This window comes from Propithecus coquereli, unplaced genomic scaffold (assembly GCF_000956105.1).
Source record: "Propithecus coquereli isolate 6110/MARCELLA unplaced genomic scaffold, Pcoq_1.0 Scaffold119, whole genome shotgun sequence".
Lineage (NCBI taxonomy): Eukaryota > Metazoa > Chordata > Mammalia > Primates > Indriidae > Propithecus > Propithecus coquereli.
The window spans coordinates 6,986,024-7,007,445 of record NW_012135969.1 but is presented as its reverse complement, the minus strand read 5'-3'; the positions used below and the strand labels follow the sequence as shown (position 1 = coordinate 7,007,445).

General features: G+C 58.1%; 1 protein-coding gene across 1 annotated transcript; it reads right to left on the bottom strand.

The window, feature by feature from the left end:
• Window positions 1-1,549: 1,549 nt before the first annotated feature.
• On the bottom strand, window positions 1,550-19,971 carry NGFR (nerve growth factor receptor). Its single transcript, XM_012663056.1, has 6 exons — window positions 19,782-19,971; window positions 13,297-13,438; window positions 9,677-10,036; window positions 5,776-6,028; window positions 4,456-4,616; window positions 1,550-3,790 (listed from the first exon to the last, which is right to left on the bottom strand). The coding sequence occupies exons 1-6, from the start codon at window positions 19,851-19,853 to the stop codon at window positions 3,489-3,491; spliced, it is 1,290 nt and encodes a 429-aa protein (XP_012518510.1). The 5' UTR covers window positions 19,854-19,971; the 3' UTR covers window positions 1,550-3,488.
• Window positions 19,972-21,422: the final 1,451 nt, after the last annotated feature.

Genomic DNA, 21,422 nt, shown 5'->3' with positions numbered 1-21,422 from the left:
ACCCCCTCCACTCTGCAGCCAGAGCTAGTGCTTTCTGAAATGCAAATCTGTCCATGGAAACCCACTGCTTAAGCCCCCACATGGCTCCCCAGCGTTCCAAGAATGTAGTCCAGGCCCCTCAGCATGTTTCTTCCCAAGCCCTTCCCCTGGGCCCCACCGACCTGCTCCCCGTTCACTCTCGGGGCTCCAGGCCCCAGAGCCTCCCCAGGCCCTGGGTGCTCCGTGCTCTCTCCCTCCAGGGCCTGTGCTGGGCTGATTCCTCTGCCAGAGGCACGCTCCTTCCCCAGCTTGTCAACTGCTCATCCTGAAGGGCTCAGTTTGCACAGCCCTTCTCTGACAATCTGTCCCCAACCCCTGGGGGGGGGTGGGTCTCTGCTGGGACCCCTGTTATGGCAGCGCGCACCAGCTGAGAGGCTGGCAAAGAAAGAGTATATTCCCCCGTCAGGACGAGGCCCCCTTAGGAAGGAGCCGTGCCTCCCTCATCAGGCTGGAAGTATCCTCACGTCTGGGACTATCTCCTCCATCAGCCGGGAGGCGCCCCCAAGAAAGAGACTGTCTTCCCCAGCACGCTGGAGGTTTTCCGAGTACCGGGATTATTTCTCTTCCCTACACCGAATCCCTCCCCCTACACCCACCATCTTCCTCACAACTCTTACAGTCTGGGAGTGAAGGGAGAGAGGAAGACGAAGAGCACACCCTCCCCCCACCCCGACCGCATGTCTAACCCTTGGCCAGGGCTGGGCTGGCCTCTCTCCCTGGATCCAGAGGTCAGGAAGGCTTGTTTGCTGTTCTTACTGGAAGCACAAGCCTCCCTGGCCTCCCCCAATGACCACAGGCCAGTCCCACCAAAGGACCTGGCCAAGCCACCAGCAGGAGCTGAGAAGCTCTGACCACCTACCTGGCCAGACTTGGAGAGGGCACAGGCCTGAGGCCGGGAACCTGCAGCTCTGGGAGCTCCCAGGCCTGGGCCAGGCGGGGCTCAAAGCCAGGCTGGCAGAAGCCAGGCTTAGGACCTACCCCGCGAGCCTCGAGGGAGGAGCCTGCCCGCCTAACGCCAGGCCGGGCCAGCCAGCCTCCCGCCAGGCCATCTGGAGCCAGCTCCTGTGCATGTGCTTGTGTGTGTGTGTCTGTGTGTGTGTGTGTGTGTGTGTGTGTGTGTGTGTGTGTGTGTGTGTTGTCTCCCAGGCCATGTGGGTGGCTGGAAGCTGCGGGGTTGTGACCTGGCCCTCCTAGCAAGCCTCTGGCTCCCCTGCGGTCAGTTTCACTTCTGACATCTGGTCAAGTTCACAGCTGGCCAGCTTCCTGCATGGTCATTTTCACTTTCCCTGTCCAAGACCTGGGGGCAAAGGGCCCCCACGCCTTCCCTACTCCACTTAAATTAACTCCTCAGCTACACAAGCGAATTTGGTGGATTTCTGTTACAAATTCCCCATTTGGTGGAGGGAAAAATAGCACAAATAGTCACTGAGTTGGGTCAGTGCCACATACCTGGGTCCCTGCCACATACCCAGCCCCAGCCGACTTAACCCACGTGTATTTCCAGAAAATCTCTTTGCACCGTTTTTCTTTCTTTGCTATTTAATGTTCATCACTTATGTTTTATGTGTAGGTTTCAGGAGGGCCCAAGAAATGATTACACAGGATGCAAGGGAGAGGTGACAGGGGAGGTTATAGGGGGTCCGAGCTTGCAGCTCCCAGCTGGGGGGCCAAAAGTGTTCCATCTCAGCCCAAGGGGAGGCAGGAGGGTCCCCAGAGCCAAATACATGCTAAAACGTACTCGCAACCCCCCAACCCCTCCCGTACTGCTGGGGAGGAAAATAAATACACTCGGACTCCATCCCACTTGCCAGGTGCACAGGTGAGGGGCCAGCATGTGAGCGTCCTCCTCTCATCACAGACTGAGGTCCAAGAAATGCCATCTACATACAATGCTCCGAGTCCCTTCCACAGGGTCCGGACGACCCTGGGTGGGGAGGGGGTGGCTGTCAGCGCACAGCCTGCCTGGGGCTCGTTCATGCTAAATAGAGGGAGAGCCACACTCATTCCAACATCAAGCAAAACAGAACAGACCAGGGAGGGCGTGGAAAGGCCACTGAGACCTCAGGGCCCCTTTCTGGCCAAGCTAAGGAAAAAACAGTCCTTTTTCACGGGGCCATCTAAGCTTGGGAGGAACCCCCCGGGGCCACAGTCTAACTCAGTTCCTTCTTGCTGCGTTCCCACACTGGCCCACTTTTCACTTTTCTTCATCACAACCTTCTGGGTCCAGCCAAACCCCTGCTTGCAGGGAAGGGGAGGATGGGGGCGCATTCCGCATTCCTCCACGTGCAAGCCCTTGAAGACAGACGCCAACTCAAGCCTCAGCCGTCCTTGGCCCGCCAAAGCCAGGGGCGAGGGAGGATAGCCCAGCAGAGTTCAATTCCCTCCGATGCTTCTCTGGCAGCTGCCCCGGGAGCTCATGGAGAAAAGCGAGATTTCCATCCGGGGTGTGTGTGTGTTGCAGGGTGAGAGGTCTTTAGTCCCCGACCCCTAGGGCTGATTCTAGGGGCCAGTGTTGACTCCGAGCCTGTGCCAGGACAGAGGGCAGCCAACTGAGGCCACACCACAGATGCCACACTGACATGCCTGAGGGGGACAGGCAGAGGGAAGCAGCTCCCCTTTCCACAGAACCCAAAGCTGACTCGGCCACGATGACCGATGGACCAGGCCTTGGGCAAGCATCCCATCTCCGCAGAGCGGGGACAGGGCCTGGAGATGGCGGAAGGGGGAGTGACAGCTTCAGGACACTACTCAGAAGGCCACCTTCTCCCTCTCTCCCTCCCCTCAAGCAAACCTGAGGCTCCTCATTTAGAGAGGAGGGTGCCAGCCTACACTTGGCCTCCCCATTGCTGTGTGACTTTGGGCAAGTCACTGCCTCTCTCTGGGCCTCACCGTCCTGAATGTGAAATGAGGGGGTGGGCTGGGTTTCTGGCAGTCCTCTGCTCCTCTTCACCTGAGGCCAGAGGGGAGGGGTAAGGGGGGCGAGGGAGGGTTTAGGCCACTGCGATGCTCCCTCGTTCCCCAGGTTCACAGTGTAGAGTCCATGGCTCTGGTTCCTCAGTACCACCCTCTGAGTCTCTAGGGTCTTGTCACTGCCCCCAACACCATCCCTGGTGTCAGCCCCCTCCCAGCTACAACACCCGCTAGGCTGGCCCACTTGGCAGTGCGGGAGGAAGGGGACAGTGGCCTGAGATGGTGAAGGGGCAGGCAGGGTGGGGCAGGCGGCAGGGGGACTTCTCTCACCGGGCAGGGAGTGTGATCAGAAGTGAAGGGCCACTTGGGGTGCAGCGACAGGGCTGCGGTTTGGGGGCCTGGACTCCGAGGCCCTGCCCAGAGGAGAGGAGTTCAGCCCTGACGGGCTGGCCCACCCCAGGGGGGACAGGCTCCACGGGGCTTGGTTGGAGCATCAGTTGTCGGAATGTTGGGGTGGGGCGGGGGCTCCCCAGGTGGGCTCACACCGGGGACGTGGCCGTGGACTCGCTGCACAGGCTCTCGACGATGTCAGCACGCTGGATGCGACGCAGGGCGGCCAGGAGGGCGTCGAGCGTGGCGCTGTCCTGGGTGGCCCAGCTGGCGAGCAGGGCGCGGGCAGGGCAGGCCTCGTGGGTGAAGGAGTCTATGTGCTCAGGCTGGTAGCCCAGCTCGCCGGCCAGGTGCCGCCAGGTGTCCCCCGCAGAGCCGTTGAGCAGCTTCTCCACCTCCTCCCGCTTGGCTGGGGGCAGGCTGCTGTAGAGGCCTCCGTCACCCTTGAGGGCTGCTGAGAACCCAGAGGGGCATCAGGTCCCATCCCCGCATCCCCCTTCCCCCACAGGGGGCACAAGGGCCTGGGGGAAGACCTGCAAAGGGCCAGGGCATCTCTCCTCCCTCTCTGGGGGCCTAGAGGCAGAGGGATGGCCAAGATGAGGTCCTGGACACGGCACGGGCAGTGGAGGGGCCTGGGGGATGCTGACTCACTGTCCCTTCCTCAGTGGTGGCTCCAGCAAGATCCACACCACCTAACCCTCCTCCCCTTCCCTGAGCCATTAATCAAGGCGGAGGAGGAGACCAGACTTCCCAGTTCCAGACAACTGCAGCAAGTGTCCTGGTGCCGGGCTGTGGGCCACTAATTAGGGTACACGCTTAACTACTTGTTCCCCAGAAGTCCAGGGCAGGAGGCTAATTGCAGCTACTTTGGAAAGTAATTAGCCCCCAGGGGGGACAATTAGCTTGATGAGTCTGGATGCTCCAACTCATAAAAGCCTCTGTTTCCCAGGTCCTCCCACTAGAAAGAACCTCTCCTACCCATCCCCCCCAGCCAGCCTCTCCCATCCTTCTACAGAGGCCCTGTTCAGCCCACCCCCCTGACAGTCCTTCCTGGGGTCTAATCTTAATCACTCCTGTCCCCCCCGCCTGAGCTCCCCTGCCTGCCCCACTGCTCACCTTGGCCCGAGGCTGTCTGAGTGTGTGGCTGCTGGTCGTGCAGGCTCTGGCTGTCCACAGAGATGCCACTGTCGCTATGGAGCTTTTCTCCCTCCGGTGGGGGTGTCTGGTTCACGGGCCGGCTGTTGGCCCCTTGCTTGTTCTGCTTGCAGCTGTTCCACCTGGAGCCAGAGGACAGGCTGGTGTCAGGGTGAGGGGCTGCAGCGGCCGATGGGCTGAGGTTTCTGTGCTCTGACATGCAGGGGCCAGGGCACAGTAGGTGCCCAACTGTCCACCCCCCCAATCATACCTACCTAAGGTTCTTTTTCCTTTACATACCTGCCCCCACCACCCTGGCCTACAACGAAAGCTCCATGAGGGTAGAGCGGCATAAATAAATGCCTGGAAATTCCACTTTTCCCCATCTCCTCTTCTAAAATACTCCCACACGTGGGCAGTGATATAGAAAAGAATTTCCTCTGCAATTATAAGCAATAACAAAAAACTGACAACAAACCAAATGTCCATCAATAGGGGACTGGCTAAATAAATTACAATCCATCCATATTATTGAATGAGTGGTTACAAATGATCAGATAACGTGTATGTCCTGAGGAAAGCTCTCCTGCCGGAGATTAAGTGAAACAGTAAGTTACAGAGTATACACAGTATGATCCCATGGATGTCTTAAAAAATCCTGCATGTTTACATATAATTATAAAAGTTTTATATACGTGTTTATATAAAATACAGAAAATAATTGGGAAGGATCCATTGCAAACAGATTCCCATGAGGGGAGGAGCAGGATTTGGGGAGATAAAAGGGGGCTTTTACTTTTTGCTTTGAAAGATATTGGTCTTGTTTGCATTTTCCTAAACAAGCATGTATTACTTTGATGATTTTTTTTAAAAGAAAAATGGAAAATGTGTTTAAAACTGTAAAATGCTTTCCAGGAGTTGTTGCACATTCCGGATTCCTGGGTGAGGGGTCCCGAGTGCGATGAGGGAAGGCGAAGGGACACACGCGCACACGGTGACCGTGGGGCGAATGGGGCTGGGGGGCTGAGGGCACAAGCAGGCAGGGGTGAGGGGAATCAGGGCGGGAAGCAGCAAGGGGGTGGGGAGGGCTGGAGCCAGGCCACCGCAGGGCGGGGCCCATCCTCTCCCCTCCCCTCCCGCTGCCCTGCCCTGCCCTGGAGTGGCACAGGGGATGGTGAGTGAGGATGAGCTCGGTTTGGGGTTGAGTTAAAAGGGGGTGTGTGTTTTCAGGTCAAGGTCAGAGCAAAGCCCTCCTTGGGGACAAACGTCCCCACTCTGTGTCCCCACCATGCCCCTGCTCACCTCTTGAAGGCGATGTAGGCCACGAGGCCCACAACCACGGCAGCCAGGATGGAACAATAGACAGGGATGAGGTTGTCGGCGGTGCCTCGGGTCACCACGGGCTGGGAGCTGCCCATCACTGTGGTCACCACATCTGCCACTGTGCTGGCTATGAGGTCTTGTTCTGGAGGTGCCTCGGGCTCCTGGGTGCCGGGGGCTGTGCTTTCCGAGCCCTCTGGGGGTGTGGACCGTGTAATCCAACGGCCAGGGATCTCTGGGAGAAAGGGCCACAGGAGTGAGGGCCCAGTCCCCAAAGGACCCTCCCCTTATGTCCTGATCCACTCCACGCTTCTTCCTGAGCCCCCACTCCTGGCTCCGGGTGCTCCTGTGCCCGGCTGTTATGCACGGGGTGGGGGCTGGGGCTGTGTGCATGACGTCATGATGCTACACAGCAAGAGCAGAGAGTCCAGAGACCCGGGTCTGCTGCAGCTCTGTCTCTGACTTGCTGTGTGAGTCTGAGCCAGCCCCTTTTTCTCACAGGACCTCAGTTTCCCCATCTATAGAATGGGGATATTAAAAGAGATGGTCTCTAAGCTCCCTTCCATCTTGGGCTGTGGTCCTAAAATTCTATTCTGCTTCCTCTTGGTACCAGAACCCTGGATGGGGGCAAACACACAAGACCGAGCCATGGGGAAGCCTCAAGCCAGAACCACTCTGCGGAAATATGTCTCTGGCCCCTGGTTGTCTCAGATGACCCCAGTCACTCCTGTCATAAGGAAAAATGGGGGTACCCATGTGTGGTCAGAGAGGAGCTTCTCCCGCACCACCTCCCCGAGAGCCCCCTGTCCTGTCTCTAATATCCCAGGCTCTAGGCTTGGGCTGGTTGGGGGGCGGCGGTCCTTGGACAGTGGCCAGCCTTTGCTTCCTGCCCTGCTCGCCCCCACACAGCCTCATCCTACCACCCAGAGAAGACAGTGTCAGGTAGCCCAAGCCCTCCTTGGGCAGGAAGCAAAGTGCCGGTGGAGAGGGGCCGACAAGGCAGGTACTGCCTCAGGGGAGGGAAACTGTGCTCTGCCACCCACCTAGGCCCTCTCATGCCAGCTGGGCACTGCCAGCATCCCTGGCAGGGCACCCAGCACTTCCTGGCATCAGTGGGTGGGATTTTCCACTCTGCCACACATCGGGGCAGTGCGAGGGGTTGTGGGCTCTGGATGGCCTGGGGGTACTTGTCTGGACAAAGTTGCCTACCCCATCCATCCTCACTTCCCACGCCTGGGGCAGGGAGGGAAAGCAGATGGGACATGCCAATGGGGTGAAGGGGAGGGCACCTTGCTCCCCAGTCTGCCCACCCAAGTAGGAGTTGAAGCTGCCCACTGGTCTTCTGGGCCTTCTCAACTCAAGACGAGATGCTTCAAAGGCCCCTGTTTTCAGCACCTTCTGAGGGGTGAGGCCCCCACATGTGAATCTGGAATCCATCAGGCTGGCAGTGGTGAGGGGGCTTCCCTCTGCCTCCCCCTCCTGCCCTGGTGCTGGCTTAGTCCTGAGAGGGGATGGAGGGAGTGGGATGGGGAGTGGAGGAGACACAGCCCTGTCTCCTGGCAGCCTTAGACGGATCCCGGTACCAGGAAGGGTCTTCTCTTGCCCTGCTGCAGGACTGGGCGAGTGGGGGGACAGCTCCAGCCCCGAGGTTGAAGACAGCTCAGCTCAGAGCAATCCCAACCTGGAGGCTGAAGGTGTGCCAAAGCGGCGGGGGTGTGGTGAATCAGCCCATCACACAGATGAGAGCCCGGTGGGGAGCAGCGACGGACAGGCCAGACTGGAGACAGTGCCGACTGTCCAGGGCGCTTCCCTCCCTCTCCAATCTCCTCTGACGGGGGTGGGGGGTGGGGATGAGATCCAGATGTGGCCATGTCCACTAGCATTCCAACCCGCTAAGCCCTTGGCAGGTCCTGACAGCCATTTCCGGAATGGGAGCTGTCAGACTTGGGGGTGGAAGGAAGGACCTGGTTACTCCTCCTAAGCCCGAATTTCACCAGGGCAAGGGGGGGCCCTTCTGCCCCGAGGGTGGGTGAGTCACCATGTTGACACCTGAAATGTATATGCAGCAAAGCATGGTCCACTGGAGGGGAGGGGGGCAACCAAACCAAGAATCAAATTCCATTGCCTGAAATGGTCCCACTGTCCTGGAGCTGACAATTAACCCTTCAGAGGCTGGGTCTGAAAGGGGAACAGGGACAGGGATAAACACGCCCCCTCCTCCTTCAGGGTGGCTGGGAAAGTGGGGTAGTATCTGGGAGAACTCTGTGAACGCCCCAAAAGGCACAGCCAGCCCTCCCCCAGCCGCCATCTTTCTTTGCTCTAACCGCGCCCCTGACTAAGTCCCCCCACTGGCTGGTCTGGACTTGCCCGCAGAACCGTGCTGCCCGCCTGCCTGCTGCCTGGCTGCTGAAACTCCCTCCCTGCTCTGCCTGGCGCCTGATGCCATTTGCCTGTCTGCTGGCCCAGGGCAATCGCCACAAGAACTACCTTGTCCTGTGCCCCGTTCCTCCTCTACCCCCTCCCCAATGCAGGAAACTTCAAACACTTACCTGGCCTCAGCCTAGCTTAACAGCCCTCTCTGCCCTAGTTGCGTGGGCCAGAGATCACTTGAAAGGCAGGCATGGGTTGTCGGAGCCCCTGTCAGACTGGGGGGTCCCCAGGGGCAGGGGATCTATCTCTCCCATCTGACTGGGGGCTGACTGAAGCAGAGGCTCTGCCGCCTCCATCAGAATGGGGGATTTCCAAAGTTGGGGCTGTCTTGCCCTGCAGCTGGGAACTAAGTGCTGAGTCCCTGTCTCCCTCATCAGATGGAGGGGAAGGTTGTCTCTCTCTTGTCAAACTGCGGGCTGCCTGCAGGAGGCGCTGTGTTGCCTGCTGAGAGTAAGGGCAACCTAAGGGTTAGGTCTCAAAGGGAAGTAGCTCAATGGGCGCACAGCCACAGGATGGACAGGATGTAAAGGCACTGACAGCCCCTCCCTCTGCTGGAAAAGCCCACTCATCTCCCCTGAGCTGGACGTCACCAACCAGAGGCCAAGACGGTTCTGCCCTCGCTCTGGTGATACTCCCTTCTCCCATCCGGGGAATTGCCCCGCCTCGTTGGGGCCAGTTCCTACCTACCTGGGAGCCCACATGCCTTGGCCTCGGGCTTCAGGGCCCCAGGCCTGCTCCTCCCATGGCCTTGCTGTTCCCTGCACCCAACCTCATCCTTCGCTAAACTGCAACAGTGACTGCTGACCCCTTCCCCATATACCACAGTTGAAGTGGCCAGCCCCACTATGTCCCCTAACCCACAACAACCCTGGTAACCACATGCCCAGTGAGGAAACTGAGATCCAGAGTGCGAGGGTGACCACTCTAATGTCATTCAGATAGTGACAGGGTGGATTCCATCTCAGGTCCTAGAGCCCAAACCCCCATGGACCTAGACCAGGCCTCAGAGCCAAACGGCCCCAACTCCGGAGGGTCTGCAAGCCCCTTTTCCAGTTCAGAAAGCCTGCCTCAGGATCAAATACGTCCTGCTCTGTCCTCCAGCCACCGTGGCCACCTTGGAGCTCTGGCATCCAATCGCTGGCTGGCAACTATGGATGAACGTGAGCTGCAATGACTACTGTCATTGCAGCTGTCCCCCTGCGGCCTGTGACAATGATAATGCTAGCTTCCCAAACGCTTAGCCAGAAGAAGGAAATAGTGAAAGGGGTCCTTTGGTGACATAGGATAGGGAATGACCTCCCTCAGGTTACGAGGAACGGACTGAGCCTCAGGGAAGGTGCCCGCTGGCTGAAGGTCACAGAGCTAACCCTGGCAGGCCAGGCGAGGCCCTTGTCGACCCCCAGGGGCGCCCTTCCTCAGGGCTCCAGTCCTGCAACCGGCGCCCCGCGCTCACCCTCGCACTCGGCGTCGGCCCAGCGCGTGCACTCGCGCAGCTGGCGCTCTGTGTCCTCGCACACCGTGCAGGGCAGGCACGGGTCCACGTGGTTGGCCTCGTCGGAGTACGTGCCGTCGGGGCACTCCTCGCACACGGTGTTCTGCCTGTCCTGGCACGAGAACACGAGGCCCGAGCCCGCCTCGCACACGCGGCACGCCTCGCAGCGGCCCGTCGTCTCGTCCTGGTAGTAGCCGTAGGCGCAGCGACACACGGCGTCGTCGGCCTCCACGCACGGCGCCGACATGCTCTGCAGGCCCACGCACTCTGTGCACGGCTTGCACGGTTCGGTGGCGCTCACCACGTCGGAGAACGTCACGCCTGAGTGCAGAGGGATGGGCGGGGAAGCAACGGACACGGAATTTAGTCGCCTGCTCTTTGGGCACTGCGGAGACAGGAGGTGGAATCCCTCCCTCCCCATTGCCTGCCAGGGTGCCGCCCCTGGTTCAGCCTTTCCCCTCACTGACTTCCCACCCTCTTCCCAGGGACCCTGACCCCCAGCCTGTGAAAGCTGGTGGCAGCGGACGCCAAGTGGGAGACAGGCCAGGACCCCCAGCCTCCATGCCCCAGAAACGCTGGCCCTGAGGCTTCACGGGTAACCGGTGAATTTCTTGGCAAATTCTCTCAGCGAGTTCCCAGCCCCGTACCTTTGTTCCCAACAAGATTAAGGAATAATCTGAGCCTGGTTCCCACCCAACCCTGCCCGCAGGCCAGAGCTGGGCTGTGAACCCAGCCCAGGCAAGGCAGGCCTTCCCTAGGAAGCCTCGGCCTCAGCCGCCTTCGGTTCCTCTCTGCACAGGTGGAGGTTCAGGTGCGGCCCGCATGGGAATGAGGAGGGTTAGACAGCAGAATTTCCCACCCATGGCGCTTCCCCACGCTGCTGGAGGTTGGCTCCTGAGGGCGGGGACAGGACTGCAGGCAAGAGAGTGCACCGTACAGCAGGAGCGACTCAAGCTAGAAAGCAAGTAGGACCTGCACGTGCGGTCCTCTGCCCTTTCAACTGGCGTAAAGGGGAGATGTCCAAGTTCACACTTGACTCGTGGGCTCCTAAGTAATGGACGTGCACTCCAGAATGAGGGACACGTCAGGGTCCTCGCCTCCTTGTGGGGAGCGGGGAAGGTGCAGAGCCCGATGGTCTTCACCCCCTCCAGCCCGGGGTGGGGACTCTGTGCTGCCGGATCTGGGCGGGCAGACCATGGATTTAGGAACCTAAGAACCGGGGAAGGCGGGATTGTCCAGAATGTGGGAGTAGGAGTGGAAAGACTGGCGTTCCGTCAGAGGGAAACCGAGCCCTGCTGTGGGGTCTGGACACTATCTAAAGGCATCAAGAGACAGGATGGAGCACAGGGTCATTATCTCGGGGGAGAGGGGAGGCAAGGAGGGAAAAGCCAGAGAGAAGTGAGAGGGATAGAAATAGGGGCTGGGGAGAGAAGATAAGACAGACGGAGAGGGACCTGGAGGGAGACTTCAGTTTCCAGTCAGTTCCCATGGAGGGACCCTGTGTTTCTCCTCCTAGGGAGCAGGCAGACCTGGATATCAAACCTGCTTCCATCGCTTATTCGCTGTGTGACTGTGGGTATTCTACTTAACCTCTCTGAGCTGTTTCTTCCTTTGTAAAATAGGAATAATGTCTCCACTCACAGAGTTGTGGTGAGGGATAAATAAAATTCAGCCATAAAGCACTTGGCACGTAGCGGGGATCCTATAAAGGTTGGGCCCCATGGGGGTGGGCGGTGATAAGTACAGTGAACTTTGGTGGTAGGGATATGGTCAGACAGCAGAAAGGACTTCCAAACAGAAACAGCTGAGGCAGGGTGTCCGATCTATAAGAACAAGAGGGTCCTATCTGGCTGGCATGTGGCAGGGGGGTGGGTCGAGTCACACTGGAGGGGAAGGGGAGAGCCCTGTTCTTGGGAAAACAAAGAAAATGAGCAGAAAACTCCTGGGAGAGGGTTTTAGGTGGTGTGAAAAATGTGGTCGTTTTTGGCAGAGAATGAAGGCAGGAGCTTAATAGGTTTCCTTGTGGAAACGTTTTGAGGATAGAGGGAAAGTCCGCTGGGGTTGCCATCCCATAAAGTGGGCTTGTAAAGGCAGCCTGTTAACACAGCTGGAGGCTGGGGATGGGGAGAGGGGGAAGGAGGGGAAGGGAGGGGAAGAAGTGGGAGGGAAGATTCTCAAAGCCAGCTCTGAGCCTCTCCTCCCCTTCCCCGGAGATTCCAGAACTTCCTTCTCCTGGGCTACTGCACCCCACCTCCTCCTGAAGAGTCTTGGACTGAGGGGAGTGGGCTCCCATCCCAGGAGATTTAGGCCCAAGGAGGAGAGCCCTGGGCTTCAGTCTAGGAAGTGAGACAGGCAGACGTTGGAGGTTCCAGGATGGCAGATGGTTTGGCCATCCCTGACCTGGGAAGGAAACCCTGTTAGGCCAGGGTCAGGGCAGGTGGCCAGACATTCCCACCCAGGCCTGGGCATCCTTTTGCTGGGAATGGGATTACTGGGTCCACAAGCACAGAGATGGGAAGACTGTATCCAGGGAACACCAAGGAGTTGGGGTGGCCTGAAGGATAGGGAGACTGGGGAGGGAAGCTTCTAGAGGTAAGACGAGGTCAGCAGGTAGGTTCAGAGTTCCCAGCCCTATACCTTATTCCAAGCAGAATTAAACAATAATCTGAGTATGGTTCCCACCGGCCCTCCAAGTGGGCACTGAATGCCAGGTAGAAGGCAGGATCTGACTGGCAGTAGTCAGGAAAGGGCACGGAGCCCATGCTGCCTTAAGCCCAGGCCCTGAAGGCAGCCACCGAGGAGTGGGGCCCTGGGGTGTTAGCATAGACTCCTGAATCAAAAGTGCACAAAATTCAGACCCTGGGCAAGACTGGGGCCAAGGGGCCCAGAGCCCCCATCCCGCTGCCTCCCTCCTCCACTAGCCCTGACGTTTTCTCCCCTCCTGAAGGTGATTCCAGAAAGAAATGGCCACAGCTCCCCCCTCCCTGCCCCCACCTCTCATCCCCCACAGTAAAGACATCACCCCACAGTAAAGATGTCCTTATAGTGCTCTGACCCCCATCCCTGCTGCTTGGGGAAGCTCTGCTTCCTGGCCAAAGCTGGAGAAGAGTTGGCCTTGGGGGAGGGGTGGCCACACCCTCCCAGGCTCCCCCAAGGTCAGTCTCCAGGGCAGCTAGGATTTGATCCTCCTCTCCCTTCCCCCACACACAGGAGGGTAAGTGGCAGCCATTGATTTTGCAGTGCAGATATTTTTAGCTGGTCTTAGCATCAGCTACTCCTCCCCACCTGGCCACCCTCTTCTACCAGGCCTCTCTGCTTGGGAGCTGGGAAGGGGGCACCCCTGGGAATCCCCCATCGGGTCCCCCTCCTCCCTCCGCACATTTCCCTCCTCCACTCTCAGCTTCTCCTGTCTGCTTCCTATACTGGGTCAGACCCAATTCTGGTGACCATACAGCGGCAGGCTGGGGACCCTGCTAGGAGGCAGAGCACTTATAAGGCCTCTATTGGGCATGCTCCTCCCCAGGTCCCCTCTCCTCCCTCCTAATCCTCCGCCCTCACAGTGCCTGCCACGGGATACTTACTGTCCAGGCAGGGCTCACACACGGTCTGGTTGGCTCCGCAAGGCTGGGCCACACCCTCGCCCAGGTTGCAGGCTTTGCAGCACTCCCCGCCGTGGGTGTACAGGCCTGTGGGGCATGTCTCCTTGGCACCTCCGAGGGACACCTGGGTGAGGGGCGATCAGAGGGTCAGACTGGCAAGAGAAGGGGGGGCTGTCTTCCGGAGGATCAACCCCCCCTCTTAATGCCTTCTATTGGAACCACCTGGGCTGGGATGAGCTCACCAGGGAGGCATTAGGCACATCAAAGGTGGCAGGGAGAGGCAGTGGGGCACAGTGTGCCCCTGCAGGCTGCTGCATGTGGGAGGCCAGAGCCTCAGCTGCTGACCTTCGGGAAAGTTCACCTTGGAGTTAGAGCAACTCCTGGAATCCTGAGGTTACACCACATGGGGAAGGAGGACTGAGGCCCAGCAGAGGGCCTGCCAGCAGGGACGTCCTGAATGGTTGGACAGGTTGCAGCTTGCACAGGGCTCCCAGCCAAGGGGGCAAGTAGGGCTGAAATCTAGCCCAAACTCCATTCGCTAAGCTTCGCACCTGCACGGCTGCGTGTATTCAAGGAGGGCCTTTTTCTAACAGAGGCCAGCAGAGCCCTATTCCAGGTCCTTATTTCCACATATTAAATAACAAGTGGGAGGTGTCTGTGCCCAAGAGCACAGGGCAGAGGCCTAGGGTCTTGGGCTGGAATCCTGACTCTGCACTGGGGTCTGGCCTGCCCTGCCTTTCTGCTCCCGGTCTTCATGTCCACAGATAGAGACATCTCATTGCCAGGGCAAAGGACCAGCCGATTGGCAAGAGTCTGGCGCCAAGGCAGGGAGAAAGGGATGTTCTTATCAATGATGAGACGGTGGCTACTCTCACCACCCAGCAGCCCTGCCCCATCAGGGTTTGATCACCAGCCACAACACCGCCTACCCCATGTGGCCACTGCGAACAGTGCTGGGACCAGGGGAAAGGGGAGTCAGATTCCTGCCACTGAAGCATCTTTGCTCATGGATGGAACGATTTAACACCAGATTCCCTAGAGGGAGGGCCTGCTGGAGGCTTGCTTTATATTTCTGTTCCTTAAAAAACAATCTTAATGTCTAATAAAACTCCAAAGCCTGCTTCACTGCTTCCAGACCATGCAGCCCCCATTTTATGCTGAGAAGTCTGAGCTCTTGGGTCACGGGACCAGGGGAGAGCTTTACAAGGTTGTTTGGGGCATTCCTCTGCTTCCACATTGGCCAGATCATGGCCAAGACACTCCCTTCCCTCTAGTTTTTGAAAATATCCTGTGGTCTCACCAGGGCTTGGTGAGGGGGAAAAAAACAGAGGAGACAGGGGGATGCACAGGTTGGACCAACCAAGGAGGCAACCTGTGGTCCCCATGGGACTAGCAGCGAGGGTACAGGCATCAGAGGAGGGGAAACCTTGGATGTTGCCACCATCTCTTCCTAGGTGACAGCAGCACATAGTGCTGGGAACATGTGCAGACCAGGAGCCTGGGAGGGTGATGTTAGCGGGGCCAGATGCAGGCTTTCCCACAGGAGGAGAGATTCCAGAAGAATCTGTTCTGATTTCTTTTCATCCTTTGGGCTCTGCTGAAATGTTACTTCCTCGTGGAAATGGTCCTGTTGCCCCCACCCCTCCCAGATCAGGTGAGGCTGCCTCATTACACGTCCTCCCTGCTCTTAAGTTTTCTCTGTTCTTGTCTGGCCTTATACTTTATAGATCCCTTACTAGCTGTCGGCTCCCTGAAGGCGCTAGATTGCCCCTGACACAGTATCTGGCACGTAGTAGGGACCCAATGTATATAAGTGTGGGAGTTAACATGAAAATACTCTATGACCTCAATTAACTAGAATGTCAGGAGAACGACTCTTTTTGGACAGCTGAGCTTCCCTAGTCAAGGATTTGCTTGCTGTTATCAGCTAGTGTTGTTCCTTTTCACCATAGTTGGCTGTACCATTCTGTGTCTCTGGAACGTGACTTCACGGTGTCCCATGACTCAGGGACACAGGATTTACACCAGTGATTCCCCTGGGCTGCAATGCAGGGAAGCTCCTGTGTTCTTTATCCCAAATGACCACACCTTTGTCTTTTTGAGTTCCCCTGTCAACTTTTTTATAGTTTTTCTGCTTCCTCCCTTCCTGTCAAGGTATCAGTTGTCACTTTCTTGCTGCTACCAGAGTGTGACCTGAAGCAGCCTCTTCCCCACCACTCTAATTTATTTAAGGTCTAATTGACTCTTCAGAGACTGTGTAACTAGGCTTGGTAGAAAGGCGTGTAAACAGGATCTAGACCAGGAGGGGGCAACTCTGAGTGAAACGTGTGAGCTGTGGTGCCTCCCTCCTCCATTGCTCTGAATCCTGGCTCCTCCCTTAGGAGCTCCAGGACCTGGGACAGGTTTTGAATTTCTCTGAGCTTCTGTTTCCTCCTCATTCAGTAATCATGACAGTACCTGCCTCATAAGATTGCTGTAAGCACTAAACAAGTGAATAAAGTGTTTATAGTATACTTTGGGAGCCCTCTCTTCTCTTCCCCAAGGTCTGTCTTGCTGCTTTTGTGGCTCTTGGCTGTGTTCCAGTTAGCAGAGATCAGCAGAGACCTGAACCCTGGATAGCTGAGGGGTCTGTCCATGGTAGTGGTGGGCAGCATGGTAGCTCTGTGCAAGCCTCTCTGCCAAGAAACCTGTTCTCCCTGAGGCAGCCCAAGGTCCTCTCTCTTCTCCCAAGTCTTGCACTTGGAGACGGGACCAGATAATTAGTAACCATGTGTTTCCTGTGCTTGTTTTATATTCCTTCTGTCATAAAATCCTAGCTCTGCTACTTAATAAATAGTATGGTACTTTGAGCAGATTACTTAATCTCCCTAAACCTCAGTTTTCCCACCTAAAACATTTCTACCGCACAGGATTGCTGGGAGCATCAAATGAAGTAATTTATGCAAATTATGCCTGGCATATAGTAGGAATTCAATAAATGTTAGTTATCCAAGAAGTATCTTGTCTTAGGGAGAATGAGCTGCTGGCCCCAGGCAGGAGGTAATGGGACGGGAGAGTTTAGCCAAGCAGGGAGGGGTGACTAGAGTTCAGGCTAATTGTTCCACAATCAGATCCAAAATGATCAATTTAGCAAAACGACAGACACATTTGCCTGAAATTTGTATGTATTACATTTATTCATTTAAATTTGATAGAATGATTTCATCCCATTTTTCGGAATGTTTGCAAGCTTTATTTATGCTATTTCAAGTCTTTCAAGGAGCCAAGGTGGAAATATCCTTAGACGAATTAACTTTTCAGAATCTCATTTTCTTTTAATTGGAGAAAAGAGAAAATGCACCAAAATAGTTGAAGGTATTTGAAGCTATATGACTGTTTCAGTGTGATCCGTTCTGACCACTCAAAACAGCTTCGGCAAAGCGTTCTTTAGGTGAAGGGAGCCACCCTCGCAGCCGTGGTGTTTCCAAAAATCTGGAGGGTCTTTTGAGTTTGACGCAAACCCAGGGAAGGCACTGGCACACTCCCCCCCACCACCTTTGGGTAGAGGTTGAGTTGGGGGTAGGAGGCAAGAGCTAATTATCATGCTATACAGAGACTTGAGAGGGGGCAGGGGCTCTGCGTGGGGAAAAGGGCTCAGTTCTAAATTGGTGGTGACAAAGGTATAGGGCATGGATCTACTCTCCCAGGCTAGTGGGAGTTCTGGGACCTAGAGCCTGGCACAGGGAGGAAAGGGTAAGCTCCAAATCAAACGTCCTGGGCTCCAACAAGGGTGCCGCCGCTTGCTAACTAGGGGAACCGAACCATCTCGTGCCTGCAGGTCTGGGAGGTTCAGCTTCCTCAATTGTAAAGTGGATTCCCATTTAGTTTCCCTAAATTATCTTGCTAGGACCTTTATAAGGATTAAATAACTCAAGAGAAAGTATCCAAGGCAGTTTGAAGTACATAGGAGGTACTCAGCACATTTTATCATTCCCGCCTCCCCACCGCGCCCCCCAGGGAAGAAGCGAGTCGCTTGCGCCAGACTGGGCTGGTACAGTGGGGTGGGGGCCTTTCCCTCCCGGAACCGCTACCCCACCCACCCACCATCCACCCCAGCCCCGCCGTTCACGCCGGCCCATTTGCTGTCCTCGCTGCATCCCTCTTAGGCGCATTAGCCAGCCCGGCGGCTCCGGTTACAGACGTCTGAATGACAAAGTACCTCCATTACCGGCGCGGCCCGCCAGCCGACCCGCCGGGACGCGCTCTGGTTTCAGCACTCTCGCCGCGGCCCAGGAAGGGACTCGGACCGCCGCTGTGCGCAGAGCCGGCCGGTGCCGCGCAGCCCCGCGTGGAGGCGGAGGCGAGAGCCGCAGGGGCCGCAGACGGCAGATTGTGCTCAGGGGCCACCTTCCCGAGCCCCCAGCCCCTCCACGCCCAGCCCCGCTCCTTCCTTGCTTCTCTACTCGGGGACAAACGCTCCTGTCCAGATCCCGAGCCCACGTCCTCGCCCCTCCAGGATCCGGACTACAGGTAACCCCAGTCCTTCCTCCCCGCCACCCTCGTCCACGCTCCCCACCCCAGTGTGAGACGCATCTCTAACCAGAGGCCTTAGTCAGCAAACGTGCCCGCAGTCACTCCCAAAGCTCCGGACGAGCCACAGGTACCGACAGCTCCAGGGAACCGGGGCTGAGCCTCAGGGATGGGACCAGCGCCCACATAGGGTCTCTGCCCACCCCACTCACAGGTTCCACCGCCTCCTGCCTCAGGAGATGTGGTCAACCCCGCGCTGTCGTGAGACACAGCTCTTATTCGGAGCTGGCACGCCCAGCTGCCCCCTTAAGAGATGAGGGGAGTAGCGAGCTGGCAGTCAAGTGAGGAGAGTCTAGCCATGACTCTGGCCCGACTTGCTGTGGGATCTTGGCAGAGTCGTTTAAACTCTCAGAGCCTCAGTCCCCATATCCGTAAAACGAAGATCTGGGGGGCAATGCTCAGATGACAGACGAAGATGGCAGGAGAGGGAGGACGCCTCCTCCGTTGCCAAATCTTCCAGGGCATTCAGTTCATGGCCACACGCACCAGGTCACATCTCCTAAAAATCTTGTTAGAACCACCCGGAGGACTCAGGTGCTTTCGGGGAGGACCCGCCCATCTTTGCCGAGTGGGTGCCTCAGGACACCGCGCGACACAACGCGAGGCGTCCGAGCGCCCCGGTCTCGTTAGATGCCCAGCGGGGCGCAGGCGGGATCCCTACCCTGCTAGGCACTGGAGCCCGGAGAGCGCGGTGGGCGCGGCGCTTGGGTCGCGTAACTTAATGCGGGCGAAGCTCAGCCCCAGGCGCGCAGGCAGCTGCGGGTGGCACGTCCCACGCCCCCCAGCGCCCCCTGCGGGCCGCCTCCCGCCTGCGCGGCCAGGAGCTGAGAGCTGCCGGGACGGTCCCCGCCTTGTGCGTCCTGGCGCTCTGCACCCAGTGGCCGCGGCCAGGCGGGTTCGGGGGACCCCTGCTCCATCCCTCCGGATCCGCCGCGCAGCTTCAAACCGTGAGAACACGCGCGTCGGGGGAGCCTGCCGGCCGTAGCGGAACCCGAGGAGCGGGTTCGCCCCGGCGAGGTGGGCGCTCCCTTCCCAGCCCCGATCCACAGCCTCAATTCCCGGACTGGGCGAGGCCGCGAGAAAGAGCGCGGGGACAGGCGCGGGAAACGTCCATGCCTCCGCTCCCTCTTCGCGTCCCACTGTCCCTCAGCGGGCAAGCGGGGCCCCGACCACTTTAGCGTCCGCACTCTCTCTCCGTCCGCTTTCTTTTAGCGTCCATCTCTCTACCTCCCTGGCTGCCGTCCCTTTTCTGCCCTCCCTAACCCCCTTCTGCTCCTCTTCAACCCCTCTCCGGCTCCCCATCCTCTGCTTCTGACGCCCCTCCCCCCCATTGTCTGGCCGGTCCCCATTGTCCACGCAGGGTCCCCACTGCCTCCAATCCCTCCGACCTCCGCCTCCATTGTTCCATGCCCTCGTCTCCGGCTCCCCGCCCCAGCCGCGCTCACCCCTCACATCTCTAGTCCTCGTCCCATTCCGCCTCCCTGTCTCGCCCTGGTTCCGTCCCACGACTCTCCAGAGACTAAGACGCTGAGCGGGAACGTCCCCTCTGGATCCCGGCATTCAAGTGTCCTCTTCTGAAGAACCCAGGCATCCGGGAGCCCCACGTCTCCGCCCGAGAGACCCCTCCCAGCTCCCCCGCCCCGCCCCGCGGTACCTGAGGACCGGCATCGGTGCGCCGGTCTTGCCCGCATCTCTACCCTGGGGCTCAGGTCGCCTCTGCGCTCCGAGAACCCTAGACGCTCCTCCGTGGATGCCGGCATCAGAGCTCCTCTTCTGCCACCCACCCCCAGCATCTTGGACCCCACTCCTCTCCTCCGTTTCCTGGGTGGCGGCGCCCGGCTCCCCTCGGGGTTCTGATCCCGGGAAAGGGAGCGGGCTCCCCTCTGGCTAGCACTCACCCCCAGGAACAGCAGCAGCCACAGCAGCAGGCTCGAACCGTCCATGGCGCGGCCGGCGGCACCTGCCCCCATCGCCCGCCTCCCGCGGCAGCACTCGGCTTCCAGCTCAGTCCGCTCTGCGGACCGATAGGGCAGCGCCCCGCCGCACTCCAGCGCCCGCTCGCCCGCCGGAGCTGGCCGAGGCTCGGCTCGCTCTGGCTGCGGGCGGGAGGGGCCGGGTGAAGCCAGTGCGGCGGCCCCGCCTCCTCCCCGCCCCGCCCGCCCACCCCCGGAACCGCGCCCGCCCGCCCCGCCGCCTCGGGGTGGGGAGCGGAGGGGAAGGGCGGGCGTGGGGGAGCCGCGCCTGCGCCCGCGCCCCCCGCTGCCCCTTCTCCGCGCCCTGGCCCTTAGAGCCTCTCACCCACCCCGCCCGGGTACCCAGGGCCCGGCCCGCGCTGCTGCGCGTCCGTCCCGGATGCGGTGGGCCTACGGGCCAGGGCGTCCCCGCAGCAGCTCTTGCTCCTCTCTGGCTGCGGCCGGCCGCAGGGTTCATTCTCTTATCCATCTTCCTCCGCCTCTGGCTTCAGCTTCTCCCCAGCAAGGCTCAGGGAGATAACCCAGCCGTTATCAGCAAGAAGGCCCGCTGCCCGTCCTGCCCTTCATTCTGGGTCCATCCCTTACCCACCTTCCCTCCGCTGGTCAGTGCGGGAGATCTCTGGTAAAAGGCCTAGGGGGAGGGGAGGGGTGCAGGTGGCTGACTCCGACGATGTGGACAATCAAGGTGGAGTCCATCCCAACGTCATTTGCATAATCAAATATGGGTTTAAAGAGGTCACAGGAGTGCACGCAAAACACAGGAATACACACTCTCAAGCTCACCTGTATATGTGCCCATGTACTCACATAAGCCCACACCATCCTCGTGCACTCACATAGACCTGCGTGTCCTACACATGCACCTCCACAGGCATGCACGCATGCACACATGTGATTGAGACATGCAAACATGTACCTACACATTCACACATGCACATGTACATGTAGTCACTCAAGTGCACACACATTCGTGAGCACACACACACAAACACAAACTCACAGATGCATCCTCAGCAATGTAGACTTCATTAGATTGTGAGTGTTTCTATGAGCTATGAACTCTGTAGGCAGGAACTATGGTTTCTTATCTCAATGCCCGGTACACAGCAGGTGTTCAGTAAAGTTCTGTAGAAGGGGATAGAAAAGGGGTTGAATGGATTCACATTCTTGTACCCATCCTTGTACCCGTCTATGTACTATGTTGGCATTCCTAGGACCACATTCACTTTGCCCTAGAAACCTTGGCTGGTCCAAATTCTAGCCCCTAACCCAGAAAGTGCGCCACTAATACACCCCCACCTTGATGCTCACCCCCTATCTGTTCCCCCACTTTCCTCATTCCCAGACATCAAGCTTTGGAGCACAGAGCTGGGGGCTGGGGAGGAAATCTACAAAACCTATCCCAGCACCCAGATCTTGGCCATGTCTGGACCTCAGTTACTTCCTTGAAAAAAATGGTGATACCCTCCCCAATTACAGGAACAAGGGGGAGATCAAGAGTGCTTTTGAAGAGGGCATACTAGCAGGCAGTAGGAGATTCTGTGATCAGTCAAAGCTGATTCATTC